Source organism: Archocentrus centrarchus, chromosome 18, assembly GCF_007364275.1.
Source record: "Archocentrus centrarchus isolate MPI-CPG fArcCen1 chromosome 18, fArcCen1, whole genome shotgun sequence".
In the NCBI taxonomy this organism is placed as follows: domain Eukaryota; kingdom Metazoa; phylum Chordata; class Actinopteri; order Cichliformes; family Cichlidae; genus Archocentrus; species Archocentrus centrarchus.
In genome coordinates this window covers 12,562,106-12,574,110 of record NC_044363.1, presented here as the reverse complement: position 1 = coordinate 12,574,110, position 12,005 = coordinate 12,562,106, and the positions used below count along the sequence as shown (strand labels likewise).

General features: G+C 41.0%; 2 protein-coding genes across 8 annotated transcripts; both read left to right on the top strand.

The window, feature by feature from the left end:
- The first annotated feature begins 39 nt into the window (after positions 1-39).
- Positions 40-11,001, top strand: LOC115797519 (uncharacterized). The gene is made up of 2 exons (XM_030754113.1): positions 40-771; positions 9,694-11,001. The coding sequence occupies exons 1-2, from the start codon at positions 76-78 to the stop codon at positions 9,817-9,819; spliced, it is 822 nt and encodes a 273-aa protein (XP_030609973.1). The 5' UTR covers positions 40-75; the 3' UTR covers positions 9,820-11,001.
- On the top strand, positions 1,356-8,871 carry LOC115797518 (uncharacterized). 7 transcript variants are annotated; one of them, XM_030754109.1, is made up of 9 exons: positions 1,414-1,472; positions 2,588-2,637; positions 3,029-4,099; positions 5,316-5,502; positions 5,626-5,740; positions 6,317-6,579; positions 6,867-7,084; positions 7,850-8,009; positions 8,507-8,871. In XM_030754109.1, exons 3-9 carry the CDS (start codon positions 4,010-4,012, stop codon positions 8,641-8,643), a joined length of 1,170 nt encoding a protein of 389 aa, XP_030609969.1. In that variant the 5' UTR covers positions 1,414-1,472; positions 2,588-2,637; positions 3,029-4,009; the 3' UTR covers positions 8,644-8,871. The 7 variants fall into 7 exon arrangements, with proteins under 7 accessions (XP_030609965.1, XP_030609967.1, XP_030609971.1 ...); XM_030754108.1 differs by having other exon boundaries at positions 6,293-6,579; XM_030754111.1 differs by lacking the exon at positions 3,029-4,099 and having other exon boundaries at positions 1,412-1,472; positions 6,293-6,579.
- Positions 11,002-12,005: the final 1,004 nt, after the last annotated feature.

Here is a 12,005-nt window from a genome sequence, read left to right as displayed (position 1 = left end):
AACCGTTCATTCACTTGATGTTACGACCGTGCACTGCTGTGGACGATAGAAACCCTTTGCTGCCACATTCACAAGATGAAGCTTCCTGGGATTCTTCTACTTTTTATCAACCCAGTTTTTGGAAAATTGATCCAAACTCCTGTAGGTGACGATGTTAGGTTTACCCTGACAAACAACTGCAAGAAGGGACGGGGCTCTCTGAATCTGCGAAGGAAGGATGCCAGCACTCAGCCGGTGGCCTCCCTGAATGGTGTCTGGAAGCCTGGACCTGAATATCTTCACCGGGTGAATCAAAGCGGAGATGTTCTAATCTTGAGTCGCGCCGATTATAATGACGAAGGGCTGTACGAGTTCACATGCAACTACAAGGATGAAGAAGCCTACGATCTAGAAATGTTCCTGCCCTCTGAAGTTGATGTACCCGAGGGTGAGGATGCCATACTCCCGTGTCGTTGTGTTACAGCGGGTCAGTGGGTGAAGTCGGTGCGCTGGAGGAGAAATGGAGAGGTGGTGCTTCAGTTAGACGCTCTGTCAGGGGAAATCACATACGGAGAAAACTCTGACAAAAGTCGGGTATCAGTGCCATCAGACTGGAAACGACGAGCAGACCTGACCCTCACGATGAGCCAAGCTCAGCTCCAAGATGAAGGGGTCTATTACTGTGACGTGGACAAGGTGCCCCCCCACAGGGCTGCTGTCCGCCTGCACGTTCGCCCTGAAATCTCCACACCACCTGGCAACACACCTCAGCCTACATCCACACCACCGGGGGTAAGTCCACGACTGCATTTAAATAGCTTCACACTTTACTGACAATCTTAAACTTTCACTCAGGTCACGTGTTCATAATAAACTGTTATCTATAGATCTTAAAAAAAAGATTGTTTGTGCTTGACATTTTCCAGTTTGCTGCCCTCGTGCCTCTATAATGCCTCTGTAATTGGCGCAGTTTGGCGCATTCTGGCGCAGTTTGGCGCACTAATTGAGAGTTAAACTTCGTTCTAGCTTAAAATCTGAAGTAAGCATTTCACAGGGGAGCACAGTGGGGAGATTTTACAGTAGACAGTCTTTAAATGAACACCTGACCTTTCAGAATCAGTTTGCTGTACTGTCAGGGTGGAGTTCACTATCAGGGCAGTTTCTGAGTTAAGGAGACATTCCTGTGAGAGGGCACGTGCCACATCCGTTTTTGCTTCCTCTTTACACCTCTGCTGCTCCTGCAGTTGTGACCCAGATAGCAAAACACTTAGGGGCGGATCCGCCTTCAAGTCAGCCGATCCGCCCCACCCTTCTTGCTCTCCGGACTGGGCCCACCCCACCTACTGACAGCGGATTATCAAAACGCGGCTCCGCCACGGCTCCACGGCGGAGCCCTTCAGCAAACTCGCGCCTTTCCCCACCCCCCTCTTTTTTTCTTTTTCAAAAGTCAACGAGTGCTGTCATAAGGAGCGCAGGAGCAGAGCTTCTCTAAGGTAAGAACTGTAAGCTGTTCTGTTAAATATTCTTCATTCATGGCTTTACCTGTACAGTAAAGTTATCCTGGTAGGAGATAATTAAGGTTTTATTTATTTTTTATTCAGAAATGTGAGATTGTGGCAGCGGAGTTAGCTTATAGCACATTAGCTACTGGCCTATTAGCTAACACAGCGGGAAGCTGTGAGGTTAAAAGAAAAAAAAAAAAGCTCCTCCGGGATTTATTTCGGTGGGGAAGGCGATGTGATTTGGTTAACTGTCCAGGTAGCTGATGTTACAGCAGACTGAGCACATGAAGGATTTTATTGAGCCTCTCCAGGACTGACTGCAGGTAAAGTTAAGCTAACACAGCCTATTGTTCTCTAAATTTAATCTGAGAGCATCCATCAGGTTAAAGTGGGTCTTACGATTTCAGGTGTTGCTGTAAAGTATTTAATAAGCTTTAGAAATGGATTTAGTTATGTCTCTGCTAAGACTTTTTGATTCAAATTTAATTCTTTTTTTCTTATCCTTGAAAATGCTTCCATTTTAAAATTGTCCTTTCAAGGATTGAAAAGTGCTTGATTTTTGGGCACAGTTGTTGAAACTGCTTAAAACTGTAACTGCCTTAAAAAATATCTGAATAGTTAACTTATGAGATGGAAACGAACCTGCACGTCTGCATATGAGCATCTCCCCAGAAGACAGTCTGTGAGAGAGTGAGCGGACCTTTAGGAGGTCACATTTTTTTAACCGGCCAGAGTGGGGCTTTAATTATTGTTGGCTGGTTGGCTAGAAAACCGCAAATTCCAGTAATGGATAAGACCAGTATGGAATTATAATTAAGTCTGAAGAAAACAATCCTTGCAAATTCCCCAAGCGTAGGTATTAACTTCTCGCGAGTAAATTCAACAACTCCTGTGCGTTGAAAGTGTATGAACCCTATTTATTGTCTTTGCTTGACCTTAAACTTTTCCACAATGCATATTTGGACTCTGACTTACTGAAAGTCCCTATTGATACAATTAAAATACTTTAAATTACCAAAGTTTAATATCCAACATGCCACAAAAAGAAAGATTTTCTGTAGTTTCATCATTATAATCATTAATTTTATTTATGTCTTCTGTTACAGATCAATTCAGCCTGCCTTCCCCCCTCCACCTTGTCTGCTACCTCACTGAAGTAAGCCAAAATTCAATCTTAGAGTTCATTTAGACACTTTTTCTAAAACTGCAAATAATTTCTGCCAGAAATATTATGTGTGTGTTACAAGGGGAGGGAAACCTGAGCTTGTAATATGCTATCAGAAATCTTGCACACGCACATCTGTACTTAAAAAGCAACTGTAATGGACGTTAAGCTTTGACTGTTATAATATATTCTTCATTTAAAAAAAATAGCTGTTATTGCCAGTATAAGTGGCTATAACAGCTTCTTCTCTGTTATAATGTGTAAGTTCTGTCATTTCAATGTTTTGTCCTGTGGTCTAGGTTGAGGCTTGTTTGCCTGCTTTAAAATCCTGTCTGGTCTCAGAATAATAACAAAAATGTGTTTCTAAAATTTTTATTTTTAGATAAAATGAATAGAAAGACTCTACCTGTCTCCAACTCCACCTTAAGAAGGAGGGCCCGTGTAGACGTAGAAAACCGACTTAAACAAATGCGGGATGACGCCACAAATTTAATTGACTTTCAGATGACAACAGAGAGGAACCTTGACCATGGACACATCAGTGAAGAGCATTTTCATGAAAGTCACACTGGAACTGATAATCCACACTGTCTAGACACTGAAACCGGTGCTGGTTTTAGTGAGCAAGATGGCATGGAGATAGATCTAGGCCTGTCTGAGGATTTTGAGGATGCTGCTTGTGATGTTCAGACTCAGACATCTGAGTCTGATCATTTTGATGATGAACTCCAAGACTCGGTTTCACTCTCTGACAGTTTATCCCACTGGGCCATACAATTTCGTATTTCCTTGGTCGCTTTGACAGCATTATTGGCCATACTTCGCATTTACCATTCTGATATTCCAAAGGATGCTAGGACACTCCTCAGAACTGAGACAGAATACTCAATTCTTGAAAGGGCTGGAGGACAGTACCACTATTTTGGCATTCTGGCTTCTCTTAGAAATACATTGTTAAAGTTCAAACACACGTTAGCAGACAGTTTCACTTTAAAGTTACAAATCAACATAGATGGACTTCCTTTGTTCAAGAGTTCTTGTCTGCAGTTGTGGCCCATCCTTGGTCTACTATTAAGTGTTCCCATGAAGGAACCTGTAGTTATAGGTTTGTTCTGTGGACCAAAGAAACCAAGTTCAGCAAAAGACTTCCTTGAAGACTTTGTTACAGAGTTACAACAGCTTGAAAATGGTTTTGATTTAGAAGGTAAACAGTTAAATCTCAAGCTGCATACAGTCATCTGTGACACACCAGCCAGGTCCTTTATTAAAAACACAAAGAACCACAATGCCTACCATGGATGTGACAAATGTGTGCAGCCTGGAAACTATATTAACAGACGCATGACATACCCATGTGCAGACTATGCCCTACGGACAGATGAATCCTTCACAAACATGGCCGATGAGAGTCATCATCATGAAGGACCACATCCATTTATTGGCAGTAGTGTGGGTATGGTTTCACAGTTCCCTCTAGATTACATGCATTTAGTTTGTTTAGGAGTTGTTAGAAGAATGCTACACATCTGGCTCAGGGGTCCTCTGAATTTTCGATTGCCTGCGAGCATAGTGGAAAGAATGTCAGCAAAACTGTTAGAAATGCGTTCCTTTATTCCTGTAGAGTTTGCACGGAAGCCCAGATCTCTGAGGGAATTGGATCGTTGGAAGGCCACAGAATTTAGACAGTTTCTCCTGTACACAGGACCTGTAATGCTAGGCACATTTCTGGATCAAAATATGTACTATAATTTCATGCTACTCTTCTCTGGTGTTGCTATTTTAGTTAGTCCTAGACTGTCCTGCCACACACAGTATGCCCGTACTTTGCTGAAATGTTTTGTTAGTCACTTTGGTGAAATATATGGAAAAGATCAAATTGTTTATAATGTACATGGTTTGGTCCATCTAGCAGGTGATGTGCAACTACATGGTTGTCTGGACTCATTTTCAGCATTTCCTTATGAAAATTATCTGCATAAGCTTAAAAAGCTCATCAGGAAACCAGAGTTCCCCCTTGCCCAAATAATCCGTCGATTGTCTGAAATTAGAATTATGGAAGCTCCTTTAAGTTGTACCTCTTTTAAAAAGCCACATTATGTTGGACCAATTATAGGTGGACTGTCAGTGAAAGCACAGTATGGTGAAATGACCTGTGATAAGTGGACTGTTAAAGTTTCAACTGGGGATAATGTTTTTGTTATTGGAAATGATATTTGTTGTATACATAACATTGTAGAGTGCAGTGATGGAGTCTATGTGGTATACAAGGAATTCTCAGATAAATCTTTGTTCTTTGATTATCCATTTAACTCTGACTATCTGAATATTTATAAAATTTCACAAACATCAGATTCATTCAAGTGTGTTAAAGTGTCAGAGCTTGTTGTAAAATGTACTGTTTTGCCTCATAGAGATGGTTTTGTGGCCATACCAATGTTCCATGCCTTTTAGGGACACATCAGATTTTTCTCTGTACCTGTCTATTGTCCTTGCTGGCAGTATAACTTAATAGCTATTAAGGCTGTTTTTTTTCTAACAGGCATTTAAAATGTCGAGGATGATACCATTTTGTTATATTATTTTCTAAGCAAAGCAATTGTGGTAGTGTTGCTGGTTGCAGCTCTTTTTTTTGTTATTTGTTGTTGTTTGATTTCTTTTTCCACTTCAAGATGTTCCATTTGGTCGAGTTCCAGAGCAACAAAGCAGTAGCAGTAGTACCAGAAAACTGGTGCTGTGATGGTGCTACCTACTGGCCCAACTATAGAAATGATGAAAGAGTGGATAAGGCAGTAAAAAATGTAGAGGAACCAGGACCAGACTGGAAGACATACGATATCAGAATTATCAAATCATGTGGTATGCAATTTCTAATACACCTCTGCCTATTTTAATTAAATACTGAAATATATTTGCTATTATATTTTATGTGTTTAAAGACAACTGTGTTATCTGTTGTAAACTCAAGTTTGTAATTTGTAGATCAGTACTTTGAGGCACGACAGCTTCTGAAGAAATCGCTTACATGCAGCACATCAGACCTTCAGTCAGAAGAGGAAGAGGAGGAAATACGACCAAAAAGGAAGCCAAAGGCAATGTTAGTATATACATTATATGCCTTCCTTGCTTTTTTTGGTCATCATTATTCAAAACACAGGCAGCACAGTAGTGTGGTGGTTAGCACTAACATAACAGAATAACATCTAGAAGGCCTGGGTTTGATTCCCCCTTGGCCCGGGCCTCTCTCTCTCTCTCTCTCTCTCCCTGTGTGGAGTTTGCATGTTCTCCCCGTGTCTGTGTGGGTTTCCTCCCACAGTCCAAAGGCATGCACTTACTGGGGTTAGGTTCATTAGTCACTCTAAATTGCCCATAGGTGTGAATGGCTGTCTGTCTCTCTGTGTTGGCCCTATGACAGGCTGGTGACCTGTACAGGGTGTACCCTGTGACAGGTCACCCTATGACAGCTGGGATAGGCTCCAGCCCCCCCATGACCCTGAACAGGATAAGCAGAAGAGAATGGATGGTATTCAAATCACAGAATTCGAAAGCAATTAGAGTAGTGTACAGCTTGAGTAAAGTAAAAAAATACATGTTTTAATAATGACAAATGAAGTATTAAGTATTTTTATTTTTCTATTCTGCTTGACAGTCATTTCTTTGGGGACTCTGACAGTGACACAGAAGAAGTTTACCTGAAAAGGAAAGCCAGAGCTGCAGTAAGACGCCCACTACAACCACCTGCTCCAGTTATCCAACCACCACCTTTCACTGGGGCTAGCATCCACACAATTGCTTCTTCTGCAAAAACTCCATCACCACCACTGCTTGCCCAGATGGAAAATAGACCAAGAGATGAGCCAACTCCTTCTTCAAGCCATGTCTACAGGCCTACTTGGAAAGGGGGACGGTATGGCTCAGACACAATTACCTGCTCTGGTAAGCAATCTCTTAAACAGCTAGTATTCACCTTTCAATGACTGATAATTACATCACAAATTCAGTTATTCTCAGTGTAACATCCAAGTGAAAATAAACTCATCGAATGCAACAATGCATTTCTTCCTGAATGTACACTGATTTTTCCAAAAGTGTATACAGTAAAGCTTGAATAATCGGTATATTGTATTCTTTGTAAATATGAATACTACACTATAGCCATTTGCCATGTAATCCAGTTATTGGAAAAGATTACAGCAAATTTGTCTCATTTCTTCTTCCAACAGCTGCAGAAGTTCAAATATTGAGCTTACTGGAGTACATTAAACACCAACAAGACCAATTAACCACCAAAGTAAACTATCTGACCAACAAGCTGAACTCAACTGTCCAAGAAAGAGAAATACCTGACCCTGTACAGTTTCCACTACAATCAATGGAGGAAGTGGAGAATTTTGAGAAATGGCTCAAAGATCCTGCTAACTCTCACCTGAAGCAGAGTGTGGTGAGTTTTCATCTGATTACCATTCTACTTGACATTCAACACAAAGAAATCCCACTTTTGTCAATGTCATGGTTTTGTATAATACGAGTGATGCTGTTTATAATGAAAAGCTGAATGTTAAATATTACGAACAGCCAGATCCAGGTTTTTACAGTCCGGATAAGATGTGGTTATTTGCCAATACCCGTGTTCAATTGATAATCTGTATCTCTCACTGAAAGACTGGAAATGCTTCTTTGTGAATAAGGAAATGTTCCACTTAACTCAAATGGCATTCCTAACTTTTTAAAATGAAATGTGAGAAATACGTGTAAATAAATTTACAAAGTATGTTTGCATTTATGTGTGTTGGCTGTGCAGCTGAAGTGAATTTATGTTTAATCACACTGACAACAATCAGTTATGTTTAATAAAAGTATTAAACTGTTTTATGTGCACTGGTAAAATTAATTTAAGCACCTGTCATAAAAGTGAGGAAGACCATCCAGCAGCACAAAGTGCTTTTATGCAGACTCTGTACTTTCATATTACCATTTTGACCAGGGATAAGTAGTAAGAATTGCAAAATGAATAGCCCTTTCAGGAAAAATGTAAAATGATTATTTTTTAATTTTTCTATATACCCACATTTGAGCTGGCACACGGGACCTTTTTGATAACTCAAATACAAATGAAGCTGTCTTTTGTTGTTGTGTTTAATTGCCTGCAACTTATTTTTTGTGAAATGTGTTTAAACTTTTCCCATTATTTCCTCTCCATTTTTAGATTTCTTCACTGGCAGCCATCGGGGGGCATGATGCAAGAAGTATCACATGGAACATTCTTTCCCGCATGTTCCACAGTGACATTGGACAGAAGATAAATTGGACAGGGGCCAATGGAAAGGGAGGTTTCTCCCAGATGGCATCAAAAACAGTACTCTTGGGTAAGTAATTGTAATAGATTTTGCAAATGATTTGATTGTCATGGTTTAATGAAGCACAAATCTTTTAACTCTGAGAGTCGTATTGTATCATTTCATTGATAATGCCAGTTATGGGCTTTGGAGGACAGTTTTCAGCTGTACCTTTATTCCACTCACTGATCACAGCACTCTTTCAAATGAAAAACTCCCCTTTGAGATCTGTGATGTTCCTCTGTGGTACATAGTTGGATACCCGGACATGACTGCATTGATTGGCAATAACTGATGCTGTTAAATATTAAAGATGAGTTGTAAATTTTTGGAATTTTTTCCCCACTATGTCCAAAGCTTACAATCAACATGCTACACTTGCTGGCCACTTTATTAGGTACATGATGCCAGCACTAGGTTGAGCCCCCTTTTGCCTTCTGAACTGCCTTAATTCTTCATGGTATAGATTCAACAAGCTGCTGGAAAGATTTCAAAGCTTTCATATAACATATACCTTGTGTGTATAGATGCAGTAAGAAAGACCCACGTGTCCCGTGCTGCCACAGAAGAGGAGATTCGGAAACATGCCATACGATGGTTCAATCTGGCAGCAGACAGAGGAAGAAGGCGGCGTCCTCCTGTTACCATCCCGAATCAATGCTGAGGACTTCAGTTTGTTATTGTTACTGTTATTGTTCCAGAAATGGTTATCTTTCAGTTATTTGTCTGTTAATGTTTTAATGAAGTACAGTAATGAATCAATGCATCACCTGCTTAATTAATTTGTGATAGTATTTCCTTTCTTTGCCATTTTATTTTTTCCTTTACTGCATTTTGTTAAAGAATAAAGAAGTGTTAAAGGATTTATAGTAAATAAACAGTATTCTTGATACATTTATGATCCCATTATTTTTGTAATACTCATATGCTCATCTTGTTATTCAAATGGAAAATTAGGCTTTAGATAAGGATGCCGTAATTGTTAAAGATTTTTCATTTTCCCTAAAATCAGTCTTCATGTCCAAATAGATATTTTAGCTTTAACTGTAGCTAGCATGGCTACAGCAATTTTTAATAAGGGATCCTGAAAATATTCTGGCCAAAATAAGCTGTTATATGAACGGATTCAAAACGGATCCGTGTCGGATCAGTTTTTCCACAGACGGCTCCGTAAAGGATCCGTTTTGGATAACCTGAAACGTGGACGGGTCCGATTTGTATCCGGTCCTGATCTGTTCCTCAACCGTGATCCTGATCCGTTACTGATCCGTCCCGCTGTGCAAGTGGACTCCGATACGGACCGGTTTTGCGGGTCCGTTACGGAGTCAGTGGCACATCCGGGGCGGATCGGGGGCGGAGTCATTTTGCTATCTGGGGACAGTTGCAGTTGTGTTCAGGTTGAAAATACAGTGGCCTACCACGTGATTTGCTGGCTTAAACTGATTTATTTATTTATTTTTTTGGTGAGTGTGTGTGTGTGTGTGTGTGTGGGGGGGGGGGGGGGGTGTCTGAGTTCTCTGCAGTCAGACTAAAGACTGCAAATAAATCCTGTCGTATCTTTATGTTGGGCTTTAAACTGAATAATCTTAAATGAATAATCTTTGGTTTTGTGTTCAAAGGAATGCAGGACTGAAACTGAAACACAGTTAAAGTAAAGCTCCCACAAACTGCACTGACTAACATGTCTGATTATGTGTCTTCTTGCCCTCTGTAGCTATCACAGTCTTCACACTGGACATGGATCACAGTCCTAATAACAGCAGCTGTAACATCTGTCATCGTTGGACCCGTGGCTTTCTTTTTGGGCTGGAAACAAGCAAGACATACAGAGATTGTCTAATGGGTGGGTTTAAAAAATAAATAATTATCATGAGAACCATGATCCTACTTCCCAAAGCTGCCAGACAACAGCACATGTCTACAAATGGCTCTGCAAAGTGTCCTGAAGCTCCAGAGGGATTTGGCCTAGTATCTAAATAATAATAATTTTTAAAAAGTATCCAGTTGAGACCTCAGGGGTGACCTATAAAAACTGTGGGACATGCAAGGTGGACTTTTTAACAAATGGAGTTTCATTTTATCAGTAAACACGTCAATCAAGTAAAGTTTCAAGTTCCAAACTCAGAAACTCTGGAAGTCTTCAGTGCCTTCATGTTCTCCAACTGTGCCTACCTTTCTTTTTAATATGCACATCTGCACATCAAGCCCCAACACAAGTCAACCACAGATACACACACACACACACACACACAAAAGAGGTGACAAGACAAATCGCCCTGAGTCCGAGACGAGCTGCTCCCAACCCTCCAATGCTATCCCCACGACTGGAGACAGCCGCTCCCTCACCTGACCACCCCACCCACCCCAGGCGACCAGTGGGCACTTCCAAATCCCCGAAGCACATACTGGATGTCCTGATGTGGGTGGTACAGACCACCCCCATGCAGGAAGGCACGCAACCAGGAGACAGGCAACCCCGGGCACCAGGGACCCAGACCCTGCACTGGGACAGGCACACGAGAGGCCAGCCACCCGACTCAGAGCCCACTGAGCCCAACCTGAATATCTGTGGTTAGATTGATGAACTATTTGTTGTAATTTACTTTTTGTTCCAAGTTACCCAATATTACACAGGTGATTGATAGCTAAAGATAAAAGAACACACACACTTTGTTCTCCAGTGTGCTCTTCTCTGCTCCCTCATGTGTTTGCTTTATGGTTGTTTGTGGGCCGTGGTGATAGACTGCTGAGTTTTGCACAGTGAAGCCACGACTGCTCACCTTCATACACCATTAAAGGCACCAGCTGGACTTCTTTCTGTGGAGTTTTAAAAAGTCTTCATTCTGTCAGGATTACATAATTTGTCACATTTTTCATTGAAAAGTTGAATTAAACCTCCAAAGATGTGTTTGATTCATGTATTTTATCCACCCAATGATTTCTTTATTTTTCTCTGTTACCATTTCTTTCATGCTGTTACAATTAATCAAATGAATCAATAAAATGATTTAATTTATAGTGAGGTCTTGTCCTGCCTGTCTGTTTGCAGAGATTTACAGCTTTGGTTACTATATTGTGAATTAGTATTTTTAGTCTCATCTAAAGAGAGCTGTGTGTTTATATCAAAACATGCCACACATGTGCCTGATAATCTAACCACACTGTTCAGCCAGCTTCATTGTCATTGTTGGAAACAGCAGAGCATAAGCTCCCGTTTCACAGTGTGCAGCTCCAGCACGTTACCCCTGTAATAAAGGCAGGGGTAACGTCTGCTGGGTTATTTGTATGTGAGGATGATGAGGTGCTTTCAGCTGCTGGGACTGGTATTGGTGGGGTACTCCCATCACTGGTTTTGTAAGAACATCTCATCTGTGGTTGGTCAGACAGTAAAGCATGACTGGTGTTCTCATTCTGTCCCATCAACTTGTTACAGGTGGATGTAAGTGATGGAGGGACAGCAGCTGAGCTATTTTAACTGAAATTATTGCAGTTTTTGTTTGGACATTTGACACTTTGATTTTTGCTTGTTCTGGAGGCAGTTTGCAGTTTTCTGTGCAGCCTTGAGGGATTCACATCTTTCTTCCTGCTTCTCCTAAATTGCTTCTCCACTCACCAATGTTGCTGAATTTCAGGATGGATAATAGCAGCAGGGAGCTTTATATTGGCACATATACTCTATTGTCACTACTTTTTGATAAACTCTATTCACCACTTAAAATTAAGAAAATTCAACCAGACCTGCCCCTTCTAAATGATCTCAGTGTGTAAAGTTGACTTTAAATGTGTAGTAGTAAAGGTAGTACTTTATCAGGAGTCCATCCAGGAGATGGCAGTGTCCCAGCACAGGAGAGCTGAGCTGAGGCAGGTAGATACATGAATTCATGCACGTAATTAGAACTGGGTGGATGTTAAGTGTCCAAACCTAGTTGCTTGTGTCATATAGTTATCAAGGCGGTTAAAGGATAAGCGCTCAAACTGCACAGCAGCGTGCAGCCAGTCCCATCAGTTCTGCTGCCAAGTCTGCTT